The sequence below is a fragment of the Ambystoma mexicanum genome, chromosome 12 (genome assembly GCF_040938575.1).
Source record: "Ambystoma mexicanum isolate Mex_15411 chromosome 12, UKY_AmexF1_1, whole genome shotgun sequence".
In the NCBI taxonomy this organism is placed as follows: domain Eukaryota; kingdom Metazoa; phylum Chordata; class Amphibia; order Caudata; family Ambystomatidae; genus Ambystoma; species Ambystoma mexicanum.
In genome coordinates, this window is record NC_090936.1 from 538,064,664 (window position 1) to 538,090,704 (window position 26,041).

A 26,041-nucleotide genomic window follows, 5' to 3' on the forward strand; every position below is an offset into this window, starting at 1 on the left:
ATATAGCAATGATGACACCACCAATTTTACAATCTTGGGGAAGCACCCTACAAGAGGTCACACAAATAGGATTAGACAGTTACCCTTCTATTTCCTCCCAAACCCAGTCTGCCAGTCAGGGTTGGTTTATGGGTCTGGAGCAGACATATGGCAGCTTAATTTACAAGCCCCATTAGTTCTCATGTCAACTTTTTGCAAAAATCTAGTTATGTGGGAAAACATCATAATTTTACTAAAAACTGACGTAATGTTCATATTTTTCCGATTCAGCTAATCATGGGGAATTAAATAAGATAACAGCCAGGTCTGCACCATGTTGCATGGCCATGTGGCAATTTTCTGCTGTTTCCGTAAAAAGCATAACAGTTATGAATACATAATGTATTACCCATATTCCTAATTTTACCCTCCACCCATTCAGCAACTCTCACATTTGGAACATTTTCACATCAGCCAGAAACACATCTTAGATGGCCATTACAGTTCCCTACCTCGTAGGTGAGTGAATTTTATATCTCCAAAATCACCTGGAAATTACCTAAAACATGGTACATACATGAGGAAAATCAGACTTATGGTTGCTGGGGAAAAAGGCCTAAATGATAATAATTCTTTTAAATTAATAGTACATCTTCATTTGGGACAAATGGAAATTCTCCTGCCTTCAGGCCATATGGTCTCAATGGGCTCGCCTGTAAGTATAGTTTTTTATTTTCCAGTCTCTTTGAAGTGGGTTGTCTGTTTGAAATTGGAGCTTCAGGCTCTCTTAATTGAATTGTCTTCACAGTTCCCCTCCTCACACCTACTGTTTGCATTGTGGTCATACATCAGCCAGGCCAAATGGTCCTGCAGAGACAGCCAGTCTAAAGAACAGCTGGCTTTCCACACCTTCCAGAAGAAGCCACATTTGTATTGCAGTTGTAAGCACTAGGATGCCAGCCTTCCAGTGTTGAAGTTCCTCGTGACATGAGTCCAACAGCCAGCAAAAGGGTTTGCCTCTGGCCTACAGAACATTTCCCACGGAAAGCAAAGTGGCTTTTCAAATGTCACTGGTATTTTGTATGCAAAACATAATATACGTTACTTTTTGCCAACACGCACCATGTCTTTTTCCCTGGCATTTTTCCTGTTGGCAGTGGTACAATTTTCACATTTAAACTTCAAATACACACACGTAGCCATTTTTGTGACAGTCTTTAAAAGTCCTGTTTTTCTTCTTGCTTTGTGAATTAAAATGCTTTTTTTTCCTTGGGTAATGGCAGGTAGGCCTTTTTCACTTTGCCCTTCAGTTTTCATTTGTAATCACACATGCAAAGCCGTTTTTGTGTCAGTATTGAAAAATCCTGCTTTTCATGTGAAAGGGACCTTTGATTTGGGGCACCCCACCATATAAACCTGGAAAAATATGATAAAAATATATCATGTGGGTTAGTAACATTTAATGTTAAAGAAGAGAGTAGTCCCTTACTGGTAATAAATGGATATGATCCACCGGGAACCGGTTAAACAGATACCACTATGGCTCATTTCTCAGAGATCATCATGGACTGTACCGCTGATAACTGTGAGGCTAAAATCAAAAAAGGTGGTGACCTGATCCCATGTTGTGATATGATGGAACACCACATAGCTGTAAATGGGATGATTATGCTGAAAATATTAATAGAGGAAGCTCAATTAGACAAATTGCTCAGGGAATGAAATGGCTGAATTCAATGACTAGCTATAATTTGGTGAACTATAGCACATTCCTAGCTGGATAAAAGATCAGTGACTCTACACGGTGTTGTATGCATAAGGCTAGCACAATTGACTATCTGTACATCAGTCAGACAATTAGACATTAAATTACTGAGTTTTATGTTTAATTTAATAGATAAAGTAAACATGACATTTTTACCTGTTGTTGTGGACCTAGGTCGATCCATTGAGATTGAATGCCTATATGGCATATACAAGACTGCTTAAAAACGCATAACATGGAATAAGTGCAACTCTAAAAAATTAAATGATTAAATGCGACATACCCGCAAGCACTATCACACAATTAGGGAACATTTGGCAAGCCTGAAAACTGCTGACCCGAAATGGCCACTTGCCTTACACTGGCAACAAGACCACCAGCTAGCTAATACAGATGAGCTAAGATTTATTGGTCTCATTAAAATTAAGAGGGGGAAGAGAGGTGGGGACACCCAACTCAAATGGACAAAATCCGAGTGCGAACTTATTTGCTTCCTCAGAAGTACCATTAATGGTCTTAATAGCGACCATGAGATGAATATTTTCTTATAGGCAACAACTTAATTTATGATATCTGCAAAATCCCTATTTAGCGCACAGTTTATTCCATGAATCAGACCCATTGTCACTAGCCACAACAGATAGTCACTTGCGCGATCTGAATGACACCTGGCCTAGTTCGGATCGTTGTCTGTCTCCCCTCTGTTCCGCCCTCCCTTGCCTCGTCGCGCCTTGAAACACTTGTGTATAGGTGCGTTATAAGTGCCATATCATATCATATCATATCATAGCTATTATAATGAGGAAAAAGCATACCTAATCTGGTATCTAAAAAAGGACCGTATTCCTATTTTTCTAATTACCGATTACTGGCCATACTCGATGCACCTTGTAAGATCTCCGTTAATATTTTCCTGAAAAAATTAAGAGCATGGGTTAATGAGTGCTGACTTCTATACATCTTCCATACTGGTTTTAGACCAGGATATGATACTATGTGTAATATACTGGTGTTGCAATTACTAAGAGAATTGATTTTTTACAACACCAGACAAACATTACACCTGGTCTTGTTTGATTATACAGCTGCTGTTGATACAGTAAATTGTAGCTTGTTATGGAAGAAGCTGCATACTTTTGGCCTCCCTTAGGGGCTGCTAACCATGATTCAACAGCTCTATTCTGATACCACAGTGGAAATAAGACTCAACTACTCTAGAACCCTCTTTAATCCCATACATACTAACACATGTCTAAAGCAGGGGTGGGTGTTGGTACTCCTGCTTTTTAACATATACATATTCGATATGTACGATGCACTCAATTCTGCCCACAACTTTGCCCCTAAAAGGGGAGAAATCAATATATTGTGGTCAGGCTACGCAGACGACATTGTGATAATTGAACAAACTGCAATAGAATTTCAGCATTACCCAAATTTGTTGTCCCCTTATTCTAGGGCCAACTTTTTAAAGATCAATCATGAAAAAACAAAAAATCATGTCTAGATTTACATCACAGTATACATGGACCCTTCACAGGCAATTAAATTGAACAGGTAAACATAGTTAAATGTCCAGAAGCAGAAAATAATCAAGACTTGATTTACAAACAGCGGTTACAGCTAAAGCTCTGAGCACATTCCAGGCAGTAAAGAATTTAATTAGCACTGCCAGTGGGTTTTCCATTTACAAATTATAGAAGGAAAGATGTGTAGATCTGTGCTGGAACTTTGTCCAGGTTTTCCTATACAAGCTTTCAGACTAGAGCTGGAATTTACATTTCTGAAGACGATGCTGGATATTTATCGAGTTAGCCTATATCTTAAAATGCTCACAGTAACTGAAGATCCTATCTGTGTCTATTTGGACAGTTACTTAGACAAAGCTCCATTAAAAGTAAGGCTCTACTTATGTTTGTTATATAATGTATTGATTTTTTTTGTTGCAAAAATAGAATGGAAACATAATCTGAAAATGATTTATGACAATGACAAAATCAATGCAAAATTAAGGCTTGTTAATGGGATAGGTGCAATAGTGGTAATCAATCAGTTGGCTTCCAAGCAAACTTTAGCTGAATATGTGAAGTAAGGATAATACATGTTACAACAAAAATATGTATTAGTTGCTTCTAATTGCAGATTACAAAGATTTATAATGATTTTAAGATTCAACCAATTATCTTCCCTTATCTTTATAGGCCCCAGACGCAATATCCCAAAATCTGAACACCAATGTGGACTTTGCCTCGACCACACTAGCCTCTTAAGACATGCGCTTAGTTTCTTGCTTCAAACAACTTGCTTCAAACAACTCGATAAATGAAAGTCTTGTCAAAACAGGTTCAACCCTGTTCCTCCAAAAGCATCAAGTACCACATTGACACCCTGGCTCATGCTCTGGACGATTTCTGCAACCACTCCTTTGCCACTGGAGTCTTCCCCTCCCCCTGAAGCACTCCCTTGTGCAACCTCTTCTTAAGAAACCCTCTGCTGACCCTTCCTGCCCGGCTAACTACCATTCCTTTTCCATCACTCCCTTCCTAGGCAAACACCTGGAAAACCTGGCCATCTCCCAGCTTAATCTTCACTCTGAATCTGTTGGTTGTCTCCATGACCATCAGTCTGGCTTCAGAGCTGCCAGAAGCACAGAAACTGCTCTGCTGAATATCCGTGAAGACCTGCTCTCCAACCTTGATTCCAACACCCCGTTTCCTCATTTTACTTGATCTCTCTTCTGCCTTTGACATGGTCCAACCATGCCATCCTGCTCAACCGTCTGAGTGATAACCTGGGTATCACCGATCAGGCCCTGGCTTGGCTGCCCTCCTTCCTCTCCAACCGACCCTCCCAGGTCCAACTTTGGTGCTTCCTCTCCTCTATCTCTATCTCTACCTGTAGTGTTCCCCAGGGGTCTAACCTCTCTCCCCGGCTGTTCAACCAATAGCTGGCACTTCTTGCCCACCGCATTGCTGCTCTCTGTCCCTACTTTAAATGCTATGTAGATGATACTCAACTCATTTTCAGGCTCCCTTCTGCCAACTCTTCTCCTTCTCTCATCTCTGACTGTCTTTCTGCCCTCCAGGAGTGGTGTGCCACCAATGATCTCTTCCTTAATGCCAGTAAGACCGAGATTCTCCTCATTGGCAGACCTACTCCCTCATTTCCTGACATTCTCTGGCCAGCCTCTCTTGGCCCTCTTCCTGTTCCCACCTGTGAGGCTGAAAATCTTGAGGTCATCTTCGACTTCATACTTTCCTTCTCTCCTCACATCTGTGACATCTCTAAGAAGTCACACTACCAGCTGTTCCTCCTCAGAGGTATCCTTCCTTTCTTCTCCTTCCCCCAGAAGCTCACTGTCTCCAGAGCTCTGGTTCTCTCTAGGCTGGACTACTGCAACAGCCTCTTTCTAAATCTGCCTGCCTCTACTCTCTGCCCTCTGCAACTCATCCAAAACAGGACTGCGAGACTTGTCCTTGGCCTCAAGCCCAGGGGTCGTATCTTTCCAGGACTGAAATCTCTGCATTGGCTCCTAGTGGCTGCGAGGATTACGTTCAAAACCCTCTGCATTGTCCCCAAGGCCTTCTCGGGCCTGATACCTCAATACCTTCAACTCTCTCTTCCTAAATATCTTCCCTCTCAAGCTCTTCGTTCATCCGCCTCCAATTCCCTCAGGGTTAGTCGCTTCTCCAAGCAGCGAGGTGGTGGTAGATCTCGTTCCTCTGCTGGGGCCTCCTTCTGGAACAGCCTCCCTGCCCCTCTGAAACTTGAGGAGAACCATCTTCGGTTCCGGAAGAGCCTCAAGACCTTCCTCTTTGCTTCTGCTTTCCCTCCTCCTCTCCCCTGCTGATCTCCTGGCTGAATCTGAAACTGCACTGGTTACCTGGCTACCCTCTGATCTCAAGCCCAGGTCCCCTCCCCGCCAGTTGCATACCTGCACTGCCTCCCTGGCAACCCTTGCACTCGGGGACTGTTTCTGTATCCCTACAGCCCCTACTACCACTTGACATCCGATGTCTGCACTTACCCTTGCACTTGCCACCAGTTGGCTGCAGTTTTATTATTATTTATTGTCTTTGTATATTCTACTGTTATCCTATGTACTGCACTGCCCCTCACCTTTCCCCCCCGCACTTTTCCCCTTCCCCCTCCCCTGCACTTGAGCGATCTCAATGTCACCTGCCTTGTAGAATCGCTGTCTCTGTCTTCCCTCTGTTTCCCCTTACTTGCCTCGTCGTGCCTTGAAACACTTATATAGGCGCCTTATAAATGCCATATCATATCAAATCGTTTGCTTACACAATGCCTGTCATTGGACCTCAGTCGAAGTTCTGCAGTAGAGGAAAAAAGTGATGGCGATTCAGTTTTTCCCATATCGGCAAATTATAACTTTAGAGGTGAAGTGAAGGACTTACCTAAAGCAAAACTATCTTTAAAAGATAATCTGCCAAAGGGGAACCTCTCCTCTAAGTGCTGTGTATCATGGTGCATTAGACAGTTGTGATGTGCAGAAGGCAGAGCAGGTGTACGTTTGTGTGGGGTGGAAGGATTTGCCTGATCAATTGGTATGCTGGGCGGTGATGCCTATGAAAGGGGGGGCTACCCAATGGCCAGCGATGGGGGAAGATACTGCCTCGGGGTAAAAGGGGGTGCAGAGAATCCCATGAATGAGAATCCCAGGAATTGCCATCTTGGTGGGGATGGACTTATTTGTATAAGGAGCCCATCTGGGTCTGCGAATATGTGAATGCTGAGAGGTTAAGACAATCAGGGGTTCACAGCCACTGGTCAATGGAGTTGTTGGAATAGTGGGCATTGGCGCTTTCGGTGCCTCCAGTTGGAAAATACGATACATATCATACCCTGAGATCTGAAAGAGAGATAATATTGCACACATCTGCTTTGCATGGCTGTCTGTGCATTTAAAGGCTGCATAGATTGTGACTGAACTGCTCCTGAAACCTCAGTCTTTTCCCTGTGAGACGAGTGGGTGGTGGGAAAGTGTCTGCCTCTTGTTTCACAGAGTAGGATTTTGGTAAGCACCAGATAGGCCCACCTTGTGGCCCACCTTATGGCCCACCTCCCCACAGCTACTGTCTTCCGGAGGCTTATCAACGTTGGCTCCATTCTGCTTCATTGCTGCTACAAGTTCATTTGATTTTGCTGGGGTTTTTCATCCAATCCTGTTAGCTGAAGCCTACTCATACCCTTATTTTGGCCTTGATGCAAAATGACATGGATCAGTAAAAACCTCCAGAGACTATCTCTCTCTCTATTCTTTATTTGTGTGCATCTGTGCCATTTTGGGTGGGACTCTGCATCGAGTGTGTGTGTCCTACTCTGTGCAGGGAATCCACTTGTGTATGCACCCACATCAACATTCTTCAACGGGTGCAGAGTTACACATCTCTGTGGAATCTGGCCAAACATTTGCGCATGAAAAAGACAGATGGAAACCTTATGGATCTAGTAATGGGATACAAAGTAAACCACAGATTATTTGCCTGGTTTTCTTTAAGACCTCAATGTTTCCATTTGAATCAGAGTTAAACCTGCAATGATGGTTCCAAGTTCGAACAGATTAATTTTAAAAGAGTTGTAGATGCGCTTCAAAGCCCTTGCTTGATTTGACCTTTTGATCAATATAATTATCACTATCAACGTCATCAATATGTTTTTTTTTACCAAGAGTATAGTGTGGTAGCGCTTGTCTTTTGATAGTAGGGTAATTCACACATGATATTGGACAGTGGGTGTCATGGCTGCGTGTTGAATAACTGTGTGGAGTGGGCTGAGATGCAGTGCAACCTACCTGTTTCAGGAGCGTACATGTTGGCAATATTCTTGTCCTGCGGAGCAGAACCTGCCAGAATGCAAGGAAGAGCTGAGCAGTAGAGACTAAGATGAAACCATACCATAACAGAAGTTTCAAAATGTCTTCCAAGGGTTGTGTGTGTTTATCAAAACAGATCACGCGATGGGGGAACAGTGGCTAGGATCCCTGGGAAGGAGTCTTAACCCAAAAAACTGAAACCAAAAACAATCCAAGCAACATGGTGTTGAAGCCTTAAAAATCCAGTAGCAGAATGGCAACTATAAAAGCTGACAGGTACCATCATAGAGGGACGAATGACCAGGAACTCACAGGAGTGAACACTTCATCGAAGCTGTGTGTGGGGAATGAGCAGCAACACGGAAGTACATGAGCGGAAGTGAACTCATGATGCTATGCTGGAGGCAGAAACCTCTCATGGTGTGGTGCTGAAGGGCTTGCATAGCCTGACAAAACCAGGAAGGAGGAGAAGCCTCTTTGAAACATTTGTGCATCTCGACAAAGCCAAGAGTCATGGGTAGTATCTGTGAAGCCTTTGTGTGTTCTGGCAAAGCAAAGAGGCACGAGCTGCCTTTGTGAAACCTTTGTGAATTCCGACATTGCCAAGATTCAGGGGAAGCTTCTGTGAAACTTTTCTTTTTTCCTGACAAAACCACGTGGCAAGGGAAGTCTGTGTGATACCTGTGTATATCCTGACAAACCTGAGGTAGAAGAAACCTCTGTGAAACCTTTGTGCATCCAGGAATGCCAAGAGGCAGGGGACGCATTCATGAAACGTTGATTAATCCTAACAAAGCCAAGAGGCAAGGAAATCTCTGTGTAACTTTTTTGTATGCTAACAAAGCCAAGAGTAGGGGCAGCCTCTTTGAGTAGCTTGTAATATCATAGCAATACTAAGCCAGAAAGCCATTCGAACTGCTTCATATCATTGTAGAAAGGCAACAGGCTTGGAAATCATTGACGAATCAGACTTCAAATCCTGGAAATAGTCCAGAGATTAATGTAATGCCTCCAGTAGACTGCCAATCCTGAGTCGTGTACAGAGTTTTATGCCTCTGAGAAATTGATTGCTCAGAGAAAGGGTACGTGGGTTGTTGTTTCAGAGAAGCTGCCAAACCTGTGAAGGAGTACAGTACAGAGGTCGATGAAGAACCTTTGAGATGCTGGCAATCCTGATATGGCGTGCATGGGTTTATGTGTTTGAGAAACTGCTAATCTGGCAGTTTACAGTGGTTGGTCGCAAGCCCCCAAGAAACCACAATCATGGGAAAGAGCACAGAGGGCATTGCATCTGAAAAACCGTTCATCGCGAGAGGTATTACAGAGGGTGATGTTTCTGAGGGACTGCCATTCTCAGGAGTACAGAGGCTAATAAAAATTCCTAGAATATTTGTCTTATTGACATTAATTAATCACACTCCAAACTAATTTCTTTCAGTTATATACATGCCTTCATAGGTAGTAATAGTCTTTTCAAACGTGTATTGGGTTTAATGCATTGCGATGGTGTGGGCCAGACATTGGGCCTCATTAGGAGTATGGTGGTAAGGCAACAACGGCGCCGGTATCGCTACCGGCACTCTTGCTGCCGTACCGCCATACTAGGACTTCTGCTCGCGGGTGCCCTAGCAGCCACCTGGTCTGACCAGGTGGCCGTACCGGCACCCGCAAGCAGAACATGATGGTAGCAACAGTACCGTTAAAAAAAGGTACCGCGGCTACCATCCTCCCCATTCCCATTGAGCCCTATGCAGGCTCAAATGGGAATGGGGACGTACTGGCTCTGGCACCCGCGCAAAGGGAATTACCGGGTCCGCCGAGGTCAGAATGGCCCGGTGATACGTCTTTCGTGGGTGCCGGTGCCGGATGCAAGCTTGTCTGTCCCCTCTTTCCTTCCTTTTTGTCCCTCCCTCTCCCTCCCGAGCACTATGTGGAATAGTCGTCGACCATCAACTGATAGTCACTTGTTTTGTTCCTCTCCTCACCTCTACTCTCCTCTCCCCTCAACTCCCCTCCTTCCCCCTCCTCTTGTCACTCTTGCACTGCAACAATTGTCGTCAGGCATAGTAATGCTTCTGCTTGTTTTGTTTTCCCTCCTTCCTCCCTCAACTCTCCCTTATTGTTACATGCACTTGTACTATCTATTATGATTTGATAGTTAGTTCTCACATTCTGTATTGTTTCAGGGACTTGTATGAATGTACTGTTTTTCTCCTATGTTCCCTCCCTCCTTAAAGCGCTTTGAAACACTTTGTGTATAGGCGCTATACAAATAAACAATCAATCAATCAATCAATCAATCAATCAAACAGTGTGTTGCCTTCCCCATGCCCTAGATTACCTCTAACTGTTCTTAACTTTTTTTTAAATGAATTTCTGCTTAAACAAGGAGTAACGTCACCTGCATATGCACTATTACCCTCACCTAACCCACCCCTAAGTATCCCATTCCTGCCTACTTAAACACTCTATCCCCATCATGCAGCCTCTGGATTGTTATTCTAAAATTCTGCTTATTAGTCTGCGAGATTTTGTATTTTCTAGATTTTCTTTTTGTCCATTTGAGCATTCTATGTTTTCCACTCTATATGTTGAGTAGTCGCCATCCCATTGTTCCCCCTAAACATCAAGGTAATTCTCTTGGTATTATTGGAAATGTTGCCTTATAAAACCCTACACCCCCCAATGGACAATTATTAACACACATTAGTACCCGGCACGCGCAGCGCACCGGTAATACAGCGTGGTGATTGGTTCTTTTGCGAGCCATACCACACGGTATTCCCTTGTATGCCGTGCATACCGGGTACTCTGTTCCCGGCGAGGGGCGTGGCAGCCCCTCCGCCAATGAGGAGGCTCAAAACAGGGCAATCCCCGCTCCGAGCCTCCCCATGGCTGGAGCCTGCCTTCGCCCCCTACCGGGGACTCATGTAAGACATTTTTTCCCCTTTCCTCCCTCCTCCCTGCCCTCCCCACCCCACTTACCTTCTATCCCTTGGTCTCCGGCTGGGGACGATGGAAACCTCCAGCCGTGTGGAGATTCGGAGCGGGGCCATCCCAGCTCCAAGCCTCCACAAGGCTGGAGGCTTCCATCATCCCCCGCCGGAGACCGCGGTATGTTTTTTTTTTTGTTTTCTTCCTCCTTCCCCTTCCCCTCCCAACGCCACTTACCTTCTTTTTTCTTCTTGTCTTGTGAGCAAACGCGCTGGAAACACTTCTGTTCCCAGCGTGTCCGCTCCCGATGGCCGCCATGGAACGGGAAAACGGACTACGTTTTCCCTTTCCCGGCGGCCATTTTTTTCACTTTTTTTTTTATTTTTCTGTTTCGAAACAGGAAACAGAAAAAAAATGTTTTTTACCCCAGTCTAATGGGCCGGGGTACTAATGGCAATAAGACCCTCAGTGGCGGGCCAATACCGCCCACGGTAATGCCCCCGGGGCTTCGTTAAGGCCCTCGCTGCGCTCGGGCCTGTAACTACGGCCCCGGGGGCATTACCTGGGGCGGTATTGGCCTGCCGCCTCAGGTCTTATTGCCACAGTATCGTCCCAATCACATTTAAGTTGGTTTCTGCATGCAAATAGCAAGTTGTTATTGTTTTATTAAGAATTAAAATTAGCTGACTTGAACTCTGGCGTTCTATGGGAATCTATGTGTATCAAACTGACTCTAGTGAGTGCGACTGTTGCTTTTAAACATTAGTTGGTCAAAATACTATTGGTAAATTGGATTATAGGAAGCCTTTTTGGTCTCTCTTCCATTCTGACTGGCAGTGGCTAGTTCAGCAAGGTATCCAATGCACGTACTGCATTAATCCTCCTGTAGGTTGTGGCATCATTGACGGGCATCATTGATATCCACTGCCAAAGTGCCACCAAACTCTACTATATCTCATTACAAACACATTGTCATGATTGGGCTGGCTCTGTTGCAGTGTCAGGGTAGTGTGTGGGGCACATTGCAGAGTTCAATCTCTGAGCCATTCCTTGCAGTGCTGGGTTTGAGATGAGGGTGAGGCTTGGAGTGTTCAGAAGTCCAATGTGTGGGTGGGCACCACGGTAATAAGATACTTTAATATTGGTAATGTTTGTTTGGATAAATTGTTTGAATCAATGTTTTGACCTGGAGCTACCAGTCTGTAAGAGATCCTATGGCATCCGGATCGCACTAAACAGATTTGAAGAAAAAGTAAGGTAATAATACCGTACTTAAGACTGGAACTCTCAGTTGACCTTAAATAAGGTTGCACAGTTGTATACAACTCTTGCGTGAAGTACTTATAATGTCAAACAAATGTATCACCAGACGGTACATGGTTTTCCAAAAGAAATGTTTAATTCACATTTCTTGGTTTAGTGTTTCTTAGTTAGTTCAAATATTGCAAGGCAACTCGAAATAGATAGGTCAATTATTCAAGAAAGCACATATGCCAATGCATTTCGGTCTATGACCATCTTCAGGGCTGTACTGAAGTGAATATAGAATCTAAACAGTGTTAACATAATTCATTTATCGAAAGACACATAAATGCAATTCATGGTTCGAAAAAAAGTAAAGCACATACCCCAGGTAGATCCAAATCAATGTTGAAAATGCGGGAGGAAGGTAAAGGAAAGTGTGTCAGAATCGCCATATTACTAAGTATTTACAATTATTTACCACCTTTGCATACAGCACCTTCTACCTGCTAAATGCAAGTTGTCCTCTCCTGTGAATGCTCTTGAAGAATGTCTCCAAAGTTCCGGTTGATTACCAGAGGGGAAGTATGTATTACTATTTCTGTCGCTATATCCAGATGCATAACTAAGCCGATTAGATCAGTGAGCTCTTACCTGCACAAGTATGACTCGCGCGCAGAACCGATCGCGCTCGCTGTGGAAGCGAAAGTAAACCGCGCGTGAGCAATGATGCTTTTAAGGGTTGTCATGGGAAAGTGGGCAGGGCGTCGAGCAGCAGCGCGTTTGCCGCTGCACGTACGCCTCGGGACCCACCGCCCTACGGGAGCGCAGGGGGGCGGGACTGTTACCATGGCCCTCAGGTGGATGCGTGTTGTACGTTGCTAATGGAAGCTCTAACTGGTATGTATAGGTGTGGACATGTCCTCGGTAATTAATTGTGGTTAGTAAGGTTTCCAAGTGCAATTAACACATACGTGTTCTATAAAGTCAACAAATATTATATTGGTGCTAGCCATGGTCGAAAATCTGATTATGAGGAGTAAATCGCGTGACAAACAAAAACCTCAAAATATTTCAGAATGTACAATCAGTGCATGTCCATAAAAGTACAATAATACAAAAATACAAAATCAAGTTCAATCACATGTTTTCAATGTGTCCTCAATAATATCGGAATTTAGTCCATAACGCCTCACCACCGAAGCCAACACATTGGAGAAAAGCCATATTCCTGAACAATCTGTAAACTTGGCCCTATTAGAGGAAACACATATAGTTGATCTCTTTGTTGATTCCCTTAGGTGTAAGGGAACTTAGTCTGTCTATCCAAAATGTTTCCCGTTGATCAATTCTTTTTTGTAGATCCTCATGTTTCTCTCTTCTTTGGACTCTTTCCAGGACTACAAATTTGATCTGTGCCAAATGATGTTGTTTGCTCTGCCAGTGTCTCGCTACTGCGGAACTTGCAGTCTTGTTCCTGATGCAGGATCTATGTTCATTCCACCTGATCTTTGCTGTGCGTTGTGTTTGTCTGACGTAGTACAAACCACAAGGACATTTGATTCCATATATAATTCCTGCTGTATCGCATGTGGCATAGCATTTAAGCTTTATTTTTTGTCCAGTGTAGGGATGGTTTATGGTTTGTCCTTTCATGATGTACCCATAGACAGCTCAGTGACATCAACACTTATGCGACACTTGATTCAGATCCTACAGAAGAGATCCGGTGCAATCTAGATAAACTTATAGAAAGAGCAGAGGAACTGAAATGGATTAATCATAACACAAAGAAATCTCTGACTAATACACATCCGAAAATACCACATTTCTATACTCTCCCAAAGATACATAAGGACATACAGAAACCTCCGGGAAGATCTATAGTAGCAGGAATCAACAGTATCCTTGAACCACTCGGTAAATACATTGATTATTTTTTACAGCCATTGATTCAAAAAACAAGTACTTACATTAAAGATTCTACTCATTTTTTGCAACACCTCAGAACCATCCCATTCAGCAACAACAACATCTGCTTCACGGTAGATATTAAAAGCCTATATACATCGATTCCTCATGACCTGGGCAGAGAAGCAGTGGAGTGGATGCTCCTGAGAGAAGGAGAAATAGCTGCACAAAAAGAATTTATCATGGGACTTTTGGAATTTATCAGTAACAACTCATACTTCCAGTTCAAAGACTCATATTATTTACAAGTTGCAGGCACTGCCCTGGGGGCAACCATGGCCCCTTCATATGCGAACTCATTCATGCATAAATTTGAAACAGAACATGTCCTGACAAATAATCTATGGAATCAAGACCTCATTATTTGGATCCGGTATATAGATGACATTTTGGGCATTTGGAAGAGCACAGAATCACACCTGCTAGAATTCTTTGGCTACATTAACAACATAGACCCACGGATACAGTTCACATATGAATATTCACGCAAATCCATCCATTTTCTAGATGTTGAGATCATTGTCACAGAAACAGAATACCAAACAACAATCTATCGGAAAAGCACAGATAGAAATAGTTTGTTACAGAGACTGAGTTTCCATCAACCCAGTCTCATCAAGAATCTACCCTACAGTCAATTGTTCCGAGTAAAAAGGATCGTCAGCAACCAGAGTGAATACGAAATAGCTGTCAGAGAAATGGATAAAAAATTTCTTGCACGAGGTTATTCAGAAGAGGACATTACATCGGCAGAAATACGCACTGTTGCACAGGATAGAGAAGAACTACTCAAACCAAGAATAAGCAAACAAGATACCTCACCCCCACTAGTTTTCGTATCCAAGTATTCACGTCAAAGCAATTGGATCAAGTCAATCATAAAAAAGAATTGGAACACTGTGACATGTGATAAAAGGGTAGAACACCTATCTAAAGAAACTCCCACATTTGCTTACCAGAGAAGTTCCAACTTGAAAGACAGATTAGTCCATAACAGACCCCCACAGAAGAAGAAAAGTACAGACTGCATAGGCACATTCCCATGCCTGAACTGCAGCAACTGTGGGTACATCATGAAAGGACAAACCATAAACCATCCCTACACTGGAGAAAAAATAAAGCTTAAATGCTATGCCACATGCGATACAGCAGGAATTATATATGGAATCAAATGTCCTTGTGGTTTGTACTATATCGGACAAACACAACGCACAGCAAAGATCAGGTGGAATGAACATAGATCTTGCATCAGGAACAAGACTGCAAGTTCCGCAGTAGCGAGACACTGGCAGAGCAAACAACATAATTTGGCACAGATCAAATTTGTAGTCCTGGAAAGAGTCCAAAGAAGAGAGAAACATGAGGATCTACAAAAAAGAATTGATCAACAGGAAACATTTTGGATAGACAGACTAAGTTCCCTTACACCTAAGGGAATCAACAAAGAGATCAACTATATGTGTTTCCTCTAATAGGGCCAAGTTTACAGATTGTTCAGGAATATGGCTTTTCTCCAATGTGTTGGCTTCGGTGGTGAGGCGTTATGGACTAAATTCCGATATTATTGAGGACACATTGAAAACATGTGATTGAACTTGATTTTGTAATTTTTGTATTCTTGTACTTTTATTGACATGCACTGATTGTACATTATGAAATATTTTGAAATATTTTGAAATATTTTGAAGTTTTTGTTTGTCACGCGATTTACTCCTCATAATCAGATTTTCGACCATGGCTAGCACCAATATAATATTTGTTGACTTTATAGAACACGTATGTGTTAATTGCACTTGGAAACCTTACTAACCACAATTAATTACCGAGGACATGTCCACACCTATACATACCAGTTAGAGCTTCCAATAGCAACGTACAACACGCATCCACCTGAGGGCCATGGCAACAGTCCCGCCCTCCTGCGCTCCCGTAGGGCGGTGGGTCCCGAGGCGTATGTGCAGCAGCAAACGCGCTGCTGCTCGACGCCCCGCCCACATTCCCATGACAACCCTTAAAAGCATCATTGCTCGCGTGCGGTTTACTTTCGCTTCCACAGCGAGCGCGATTGGTTCTGTGCGCGAGTCATACTTGTGCAGGTAAGAGCTCACTGATCTAATCGGCTTAGTTATGCATCTGGATATAGCGACAGAAATTTTTTCGTAATACATACTTCCCCTCTGGTAATCAACAGGAACTTTGGAGACATTCTTCAAGAGCATTCACAGGAGAGGACAACTTGCATTTAGCAGGTACAGGGTGCTGTATGCAAAGGTGGTAAATAATTGTAAATACTTAGTAATATGGCGATTCTGACACACTTTCCTTTACCTTCCTCCCGCATTTTCAACATTGATTTGGATCTACCTGGGGTATGTGCTTTACTTTTTTTCGAACCATGAATTGCATTTATGTTTCTTTCGATAAATGAATTATGTTAACACTGTTTAGATTCTATATTCACTTCAGTACAGCCCTGAAGATGGTCATAGACCGAAATGCATTGGCATATGTGCTTTCTTGAATAATTGACCTATCTATTTCGAGTTGCCTCGCAATATTTGAACTAACTAAGAAACACTAAACCAAGAAATGTTAATTAAACATTTCTTTTGGAAAACCATGTACCGTCTGGTGATACATTTGTTTGACATTATAAGTACTTCACGCAAGAGTTATATACAACTGTGCAACCTTATTTAAGGTCAACTGAGAGCACCAGTCTTAAGTACGGTATTATTACCTTACTTTTTCTTCAAATAGGCTTGGAGTGTTCACCATAGGAAATTAAAGGTATTGTTATTAAAGACTTGAATTGACTAGAACAGTGATTCAAAGGCAAATGCTTTGCCATTATAAACTCAATGGAAAACCTAATGGTGCACAGGAAAGAACTGAGGCTGGTGATGCCCCTCATGGGCATCCTTTGTGCTGATAATTGTTTGCTGTTTCAATGATAGGTCGCTCAGATCCTGATTGGCGTGATACAGATGATCCTGGGCATCATTATCGCCACTTCGATGGGAGTCCTATTGTCCATCTCGGTGCTCATCGGCATACCGTTCTGGGTTGGAATCTTCGTAAGTATGACTATCAGATGCAAGAGCCTACAAATATCAACGCTGTCTTGTGAGGGGGTGCAATTTTTCGTTTTCCATGATGTACTATGGCAAATATTGGGGAAGTGTGAGTGCTATAAAGGCACCTGGATCTACTGTCAATCACATCCATGTGATAGTATGGTTATATCAGCCAATGTGTTTATTCCGGTTCCATGTTAATTTGCCAAAATAAATTACTTTGAGGTGATTTTCTTTGAAGTGATTACTTCGAAATTGTACTTCAATTTTTAGTTTTTAGTTTTTTGAATTGGTGGGTCTTCCCGTGCCCCTACCTTCCCCATCACTATTACCTCTACCCTAAGCCCCTTCCTTTTTACCCTTTAACCCATGCCTACATATATATATTTCGAAGTAATTCAAAGTAATCTCTTGCAAGTAAATTACTTTGAAGTAATTTCCTTTGTTGAAACCGCGGGATACCATTTATTTCAGATAAACCATAGAACATGCAGCAATGAAAGACATTTCAGAGGATGGAAAAATCCATGGAAATTGGGAACATAAATGAGAGCATTGTGCAAGTGACTTTTGGAGCCATTGAAATTGAATGGTAAATCTGGTCCATATTTCTCAGTAAGTTACTTTGCAGAGTAATTTAGCATTTAGAAACTCATTTTATTTAAATTTGATTATTCTAGGCAACATACATAAAATGAGATCCTTAACAATAATATAGAATATAAAGAAGGAAGTATTGGGAATCCATGTTGGCTTTGCTAGAGGGACCTCTTCTGGCCCTGCAAGCCTTCTTTCAGGTCCCAGAGAGAAAGATTAGGAATGCACGTGATTGGCCAATAAACCACTGCTGGGAGTGACGAGTGATGCATTGATGCACCCCCACTGTCTTTCCAGACTCCCTGTCCCGCGCCCGCCTCTAGTCACAGTTTCTTGGATTGTGCACTGACTTTTGTATGCAACATCCTACCTGCATTTAATAATATCATTTGGGCCTAAAGCGCCAACAAGAATCAAAAACGAATTGCGATGCTTAGCTTAAGCGCTACCTTTGAGCCAAAGTTATGTGGAAATACTTATGGAGCTAAACAGCCTAAACAATGCGCCTCGAGTGGATGAGCTGAGTTGTTCTGCTTTCATAATCCGTCTTTGCCCCCTCCCTACCAACATTTCTTCCTCACTCGGTGGTGATAAAGCACCACTTGTGAGCATAAACAAAAAATTCTACCATAAAGAAAGGCCAGAGACAAGCTGTAGGAATGCAGTTTGGAAAACATTATCGGAGCAGCATTGCTCCAATAGCATATGCTTCATCCATTTTATGCATTGTGCAAGCTGTCTGTAACCTCGCCTGATGCCCAAGGGTCTGGGCGAGTACTTAAAATGATGTAGACCAAAGAGTAGGCAGTGAGCAACTGATGCAAGGGCACATATTTCACAGTGCCATCAGTCCCTGGCATCGCTTCCCTTGATAATCACACCGCAAACGCCATCTACAGCTATCATAAAGGGGCCTCAAGCGACTGGACTTGCAAAATCATGCTCCGGTTCTCCCCTATCTGCCTTTCTATCTCTCTAGCCGTAATGGTACTGATACTAGTAAGAGGATTGTGTACATAGTGTTTGTTGCTTCCACATTTGGTGTAGACTTATTGGGCTGTGTTTGGGATTGAAATGTGAAGGACTAACAGTGCTCTTGATATTGTTGACTTATTTCATGCCCAATTATTTCAGCACAACAAATGAAGTAAAAAACAATTAAAAGGTGCACATAGCTAATGTGAGGATGTTTCTGATTTATTTTATTCAACACTTATGTGCACTCTCCGTCCTGTAAATTTAGATACTCCTTTTTGGTACATATCTATACATTTTATTTTTGTTGCTTTCTTTTTCTTTCCCATGTTTTTTTTTTTTTACTTTAACCGAGATAAAATACTAATGCAAATTTAAGATCAACCCTCCTGGTGAACCGCTGAAAATCAAGTGGGGAAACAAGTGTCGAGGTTTCTTTTCCAAAAAGAGGTTTCTCACAAAACAAGAGATTTCTTTCCAAAAGATCCCTTTTCCTATTTTTGACATCGTAAAACATGTCAATCCAGAAACTACATTTCAAACAATGGACAGTGTGAGAATTGTAGCCAGGATATGTGATCATTGTTGGCTTTCATTGAATATCTTGAATGTTATGCGAAACAATAATGTCTCTCTTAAAAGTTCATTATTTCAGGATCTCTGTCCATTGCTGCGGAGAGGAACGGACGCCTATGCCTGGTACATATAATCTTTTCTCTGACCTGTTCATAGTGCTAGAATGTAAGTTGAACAATATGTGCCATGTGTCCCCGGGTTCGGCGCATTTTATAAATGCCAAAATAAATAAATAAATAAATAAATGTCAAAATATAGGTGCCTTATTTGCAGTACACCCTAAACCCAGAAAGAGCTGCCTTATTGCATCAATGAGAGCAGAAAAACAGAAACCCAATACGTTTTCCATCTTCTGGCTACTGCCCTAAATCCAGGGATCTGTTAAAAGCTGATTGTGACTCGAAACTGTTTGCATGAGACTTCTGTGCCACTCACTTAATAATACACTGGTACAGTGCCTTACAAAGCGATGTTCACAGCATTCAGACTCTGCTACAGATGAGTGCAGAGTGCTAGATTAGGAGATGGCCGACACGCTTGCACTGACTGAGAACACCCTGTTTTATGCTTCAGCACTGAACCTGCATAAAGAAATTCACCCCCTTCTTCACTGTATTTGGGTAATTCAGGCTCGGCCAAACGTTTAAGGGATTCGGGGTCACACATTTGGGTTAAGCTTATGACAATTCAAACTGAAATAAATGGTGCTCCCTGTACCTATAGGCCTCTTAGTGTGATGTTTATAACATGTTTCTTCCCTGGACCAGAGCTCATAACATCACACTCCTACCTGACTAAATGGTATTCCTTTAATGAATGTCACAGTCTTCATCAGGATTGTTTGACATGTGACTGGCTCTGCTTCAGACCTACTGGCATTTTGGAGGGGTCATTGGCTTGCACCCTTGCAAACTGCGTATTATTAAATAAATAACCTCATTAGACCTCCTTGTAGCAAACTCAGCCGGACGATGGAACTTCATCTAACCCTAATGCATGATTGACTCTTATCCAGCCCGATAGGCTTTTCAGAGGTCTATGTCTATTATGAATTCCCTGTATTGTAATATTATAAATCAATCAATAATACACAATGGACAGACCTCTGAATGATGAAATGCAGACCCAAGAATGCCTGATATGTGACTGACTCTGCTGTTCTGTCCGGCATGCAATCTTATTCCCAAATTCAACTTTGCTAATATGATCAACGTAAAATGGGTGAAAGGCTGAGTTCTTCTTATCCTGATTGAAACCTGGGACCTGCAGGTTACACATAGATATCTGCAGTAGGTGTATTAATCTATTAAAATGTCTCACTGCACAGGTTAATTTGCTAACCTAAGCGGGTAACATTCACATATGTACAAGAGCCCCTTTCCTCTTAACAACTCCCCAACCCACCCAAGATCATCCGACCATTGCCTTTCCCCTAATCTTTCTCTCTCTTCCTGGAGACTTTTAAGTTATTCTGTGTATGTGTTTTCCAATGAATCAGCCAAACCTGCTTGAACTTCTCTCAAACTTCTTTGAAGATTTCTGGCTGTTTATGGAGATTTGGACAGATTCAGGCTGGAAGGAAAATCTACACAAACCCACAAATCGTCTTAAATCTCACTAGGGGATTTGCCGGTGCCTGCAGATCAAGTTTAAGAAAGTTCACCCAGACTTATTCAGCTCCAAGCACTTAATAATGCAGTTGCAAATCACATAGCAGTTTTCAGCTTATTCTGCTACCTAAGGTTGCTAAATCCTCCATTTCTCGAAGTGTTTTAACAGCTTGGCCCAGCAGTGCCTGTTTGAGACTTCAGCACTGGGCACTTCATAATATAGTGCTATATTGCATATTAACTTTAGCCTCATTTGGCCACTGTCACCAATGTTTGCTGAGGGTTTTTTTAGTGGCGGGTTACATGCATGGTGGGATGCAATCCGCCTTGCATGAGGCATCTGTGTCAAGTGCATTGCTGGTGTTTGGGATGCGGCACAATGTTTGTGCGGTACAATGCAGCCAGCAAATTGTTGTATGCTGCAGTATACAAACACCCGTCGTGCTAGCTACTAGATCCAACACCAGCACCAGCCTACCAGCATCAGGCACTGGAAAGCAGCCAACAAAAGGGCCAGCTGTCCTTCAATCACAGTAGTTCTGCTACAGCAGCAGGTGATGGGCGTGCAGACTTTGAGACATAATTCTAATCCGCAGTTTATAGCCTTGATGAACTTTCAGAATTAGGGGAGTGCATTATTCATTGATTGATTGATTGATTTATTTATATAGCGCTTTATACCAAGGCGCATTATCTTACTGACTGCAGACCCAATATATTCCCCACACCTCCAAACCCCAGTTTGGTGGGGTATGAATTTTATCAGGGTCATTCAAATGGGGTGGTGCGGTAAATTAGGGCGTAAAGGCAAGGTGTGATGCTTTTACACCTTGATTTACCTCTACCCCATTGTCAAGCACTGCCAATGCAGAGGAGGGGCCAGAGTGCAGGTAAAATCTCCTCCTCTGTCTTGTCAGTATGTTTCGTTTTACACCTGCATCAGATTTTCATGCAAGTCTTAAACAAATGGATTCCTATGAAATCTGCAACATTTTGCAACTGCTCAAGATGAGGCAGAATCCATAGGAATCCATTGATCAAGGCTGCCTACTTTTCCAATGCAGAGTGTTAACTGAAAGAGTAAAACCGAGCTTTCCTTGCTTTACTCTTTCCTTTTACCCTCCGCCTTGTGAATGTTAAGGCTGGCACTGTGCACCACCTGTTTATGAGAAAGGTGTAAATAAAGCATGTCAGTCTGATACAGTAATATCGCCACTGCAGCATGTGCCACAAGGACACCTGGCACCTGTGTGTCCTGCTGACTGGGAGCACGTGAGCCCGCTCCACCCCAACAGCCCCTCAACATGTCAGCCTCCAGTGGCGGCCATCTTTTGTTGTGCTCTTCCAGCGGGAATGTCCCACTGCAGGATGATGAGCAGCCACCTTGACCACCTGGAGCCGGTGACATTGATTTGCGGCTTGGTGAAGGTATTAGAGCAATGTTGATACTTACGCATTTTGGGCGCTGTCAACAAATGAAATAAATAAATAAATAAATAATGTTGATACCTCATCTCTGCAGGCCCATACAAAGCAGCATCACCTGCGTGATTCTGTAGAGCATATATTGCAGCCATCCATGAGTCAACAAACAATCTGCAGCAGCGTGCTGGCATTGCTCGGCGCCAGTAACTCAGAAAGCACTATGGGTGGCCGGGATGTACTTGCCACAAAATGGCCTAGCATTGCCATGAGGGCCTGAAGGCTGAGTAGCACTGGGAAAGAGCAGCAATCGACCCATGCAGCAGTCAAGTCTTCACATATCATTCAATCACTCTCAAAAATATGACAGGAGGCATGATACTGCTCAATGCCCAATGGGTGGGGACGTTTGCAGTGTACATTTATTCATTTGCCTTTGTCTAAAACAAATGTTTTCAGTAGCTAATGCCAAGTGTTTATGTCTGGTAGCAAATCCCCACTTTCCAGTCTTGTATATGCAATTCTGTACTTCAGTTGGGTAAACTTCAGTGGGAAATGCAGTATACAGGTGAGGGAGCAAAGCGTTGACTTCTCCTTGTACTTTGGGATGAGTAGGCAAAGCACTGGCTAAGACTCCCATCTTCGTATACACAGCCCCTAGTACCAACCAACAGGAGGGTTTGCAATGGGCTTCCACCAAAGTCCTTTGTGAATAAAAAATGTCGCAAAGATATTAAGGCCACGATCTAACACCCGAACTTTCAGTTGCAACTATTTTGTAAGATTAGAATACACAAGACAGGTCAAATAAACAAGAAACAGGGCCTTCGACAAATAATTTGTATGGATAGTCTGATTCCCCAAACCCGGATAGGCCACCCTCTTGACTTTAGGAAGTTCCACCCAGTTGTCTTGAGTGTCCTCGCTGATAATATGTGTTCATCATCCTTACCTCACTGCAGGTTTTTAGGGTTCTGAAACCCTTTGTAGTGTACTATCATTTTGAAGGCTTACAGGGTCCTGGTCCCCAAATACTAACTCTAGCCAGTAGTCCTCAAACCAGGCAGGGAAGCACTCAGAGTCTTCGTCGAGAGACACAGACAAAGACAAAGTGAAGTCCCTTTTCTTTTGCTGATCGTGGGACCACTCCACTTGATTTCCTTCTGCCGCTCTACCTCTGATGGACTGTCATTGTCTCACTCTCATTCCATCTCCCGCTTTCTGGGCCAGGCAAGGACCACACGAGGCCAATAAAACCTCCCTACGCTGAAAGGCTAGGTTGAGGTGGCTGCTCACACTATCTCTTGAGGATCACTACAATGAGCCATTTCTTCCTCCACCAGATGTTTCCCTCTGTCAACCCCACCTCCTTTTTTTCCTGACGGATACTATCGATGTCCCCCTTCCAATGTCTTTCTCCTAGCTCCTCCCCAAAGGGGCATGCCTCCTTCTGGCCTTTCACCACAACTGCTTTCTTCAGGAAAACACCTCCACATCCTGATGTTACCTACCATTGGCACTACCTTCCATTGCTAATCTTTTCACGTCATCCTCAGTACCACTTCTGCACCCTGATGTTAGCACCTCTCCCACAATCCTTCTTCCACCTCATGATGTTATCGCCTCCTCCTCAGAAGCACTTCTACCTCCTGCCATTACCAGATGTTCCTCAATACCACCTTCCCCTCCCATTGTTACCACCACCTCGTCAATAACATCTTCACCTCTTTCTGTTACTGCCTCATTGTTACATCTCTACTCCAAGTGATTGCTCACCAGCCTATTCTTCCCCTATGCTCCTCGGTCTCTCCCATCTCTCTGTTGTACAGTCACGTCAAAACACCAACCTTCTTCTACACAATTTTGCCACACTCACTGATTGGGGTCTTTGGGTTTTCCAGGAGTCTGGTCCATCCCACTGGGCTGCTCCTCTTGTGTTTTCTCAAATTAGTTTTGGGCTTAGATTGAAAACTTTTCCCGAGTTTAACTGAAACTACTTTGGGATTTAGGGGTCAGACCAAGGTTTCATCAGGCTTGGTCACCACCCTTGAATCCACACCCTCCTTTCAGTTTCTGCTAAGCACTGCCTGGGAAGAACACAGAACCCCTGCTCCCCATCGTGTTAATCTGTTTCTAGCAAATCCCTTGACAATCTCCCTAACCTTCCTGGATGTGAAACGAATGCAGGCTCCGGATCAATCTGCAACTTTGTATCCTCTGCAAGGGAACACTTTGGTGGTTGACAATTGCTTAGTGAGTTTTTATCATTTGCGGATAAACATGCTATGAAAACAATGGACCAGCAATACTGTATCCCACATGGGCATTCTGTGCTCATGGAGTATCTCTCTGTGCCTATGAAATAATTTATTTTCTAAGGCACGATTTTTTTTACAACAGTAGAAATAGGAGGTTTTAAAGTATTGTGTGTGTAAAGCTGCACGCTGATGAATTGATGTGTTTTGTTTGCGTTATAGGAGACTTTGGGTCTGGCAAAGGGGCCATCAGGCTCTTTCAGTTTGCCGGGGGTCCACATACATTTTTCCTGTGAATCGTTCTCTACGACATGTTGCGAATAAAGGGAGGGTTATCAGGGAAGGCTCACCATACCACCCCACTGGCCCCTGGCCCACACCTCCGCTGGCTCTGGGAGGCAGCCAGCCCTTGAATCACCACTTTGATGCCCCCCAGAATTAGGCTGGGGACTTCATTATACAAGGTTTGATGGCAAGGGTTACAGATCAATTGACCTATATGGGAAAGTAGAGGTCGTGGGCACAGCTTCTAGTCCCCAACTGCTGCAACTGAGCTTTGCAGCAGCTCAGATTTCAATGGTCCTCTAATGCAGGGAAGACAATGCATGTCTCTTGATTAGCCCATGTCCTCTGCCTGATGGTGACCAGTGTTGTCAATGTATTCTCACTTGTATTTGACATGCTAACTGCAGCATACACTATCCTCATGAATTATAAGAGGTCACACAGCACCATGCATGCTTTTCTAGGATTGAAGGTGCACTACAAACAGCCACACCACCAGGTAAAACTCTCCATTACACACTTACTGAAATTCTGTATTCAATATTCTGGACTACTTCTGCAATGCTGATACTGCAGCAGGGTGTGTGTGTGGATAGGCGGTCCTGTAAAGGAGATACACTGAGTGTAAGTAAGATGGAGATCAGTGGTGATAAATAGAGGGTTTTCATGTGAGAAGATAAAACCAAAAACCGAGAAATGTTCTGGGAAAGGACAGGATGAATGCAAGAGAAAGTCTGCGAAAGAAGGGGAAACCTTATACTGGGCATGGGCAAGAAACGCCTAGAAATAGAATCCACTGAGAGATAAGTGAGTGGGCCAGTGGGAGCCCAAGAAAGGAGAGGCTCTCTTGGAAATTCCATTTGGCCATGCAAGAAATGCGTTATACTTGATCAAGTACTAGGACATGGGTTTTTCAATAACTACCGAATTACTGCTATGAACTAAACTCTGGTTGGTCTTTGTCACTCATTGGAACAGGCTCTACTATGTCCTGTTTATTAGGTGGTCATTTTATTTTAACAGTGGAACTCCCACTTTTTGTCAGCTGTAGGCAATGTCCCAAAACCCATTTGCTGCATATGGTTCCAGGTGATCCCATTTGTAACTGGTCAAACTTGAATGTTCACTAGATAGAAGCAGAGGGAACAGAGAACCTGGAAAGTCTAGGAAAGAGTGTAACGGGGAAAATAGTGTGACCCAGTCTAAGCACAAAGCAAAATGACCAGGTGTGTAAGAAGGTGACATAGAACAGAGTGTTAAGGGCCAAGTCAATGTAACACCACCTTCTTCTGATGCAGGTTAAGGGCAGTCTGGGGATGAACATAGTCAGCGCTCTGGCTGCCTTCATTGGCATCATATTTTATGCAATCGACCTGCTCATCTGCTCCATAAGCTACAACTATCTCAATGGAGGAATGTCAAACCCACACCATCAGGGGGAGGACGATGTCTCCAGGAAGTTGGCAAACAGCTTGCTGGTGAGTCACTCTTCTCGAGTATCATTTGGAATGTCATTTGGA

The 26,041-nt window shown here is 43.2% G+C and overlaps 1 protein-coding gene across 2 annotated transcripts in view; it reads left to right on the top strand.

The window, feature by feature from the left end:
* LOC138512997 (membrane-spanning 4-domains subfamily A member 8-like) overlaps nucleotides 1–26,041 on the top strand; it is a 177,404-nt gene that overhangs the window by 79,004 nt on the left and 72,359 nt on the right. For both annotated transcript variants that reach the window (XM_069627712.1, XM_069627713.1), the window contains exons 3-5: nucleotides 16,682–16,801; nucleotides 19,016–19,072; nucleotides 25,820–25,999. In XM_069627712.1, the coding sequence (XP_069483813.1) occupies nucleotides 16,682–16,801; nucleotides 19,016–19,072; nucleotides 25,820–25,999 (357 nt within the window). The remainder of the gene's footprint in view (nucleotides 1–16,681; nucleotides 16,802–19,015; nucleotides 19,073–25,819; nucleotides 26,000–26,041) is intronic.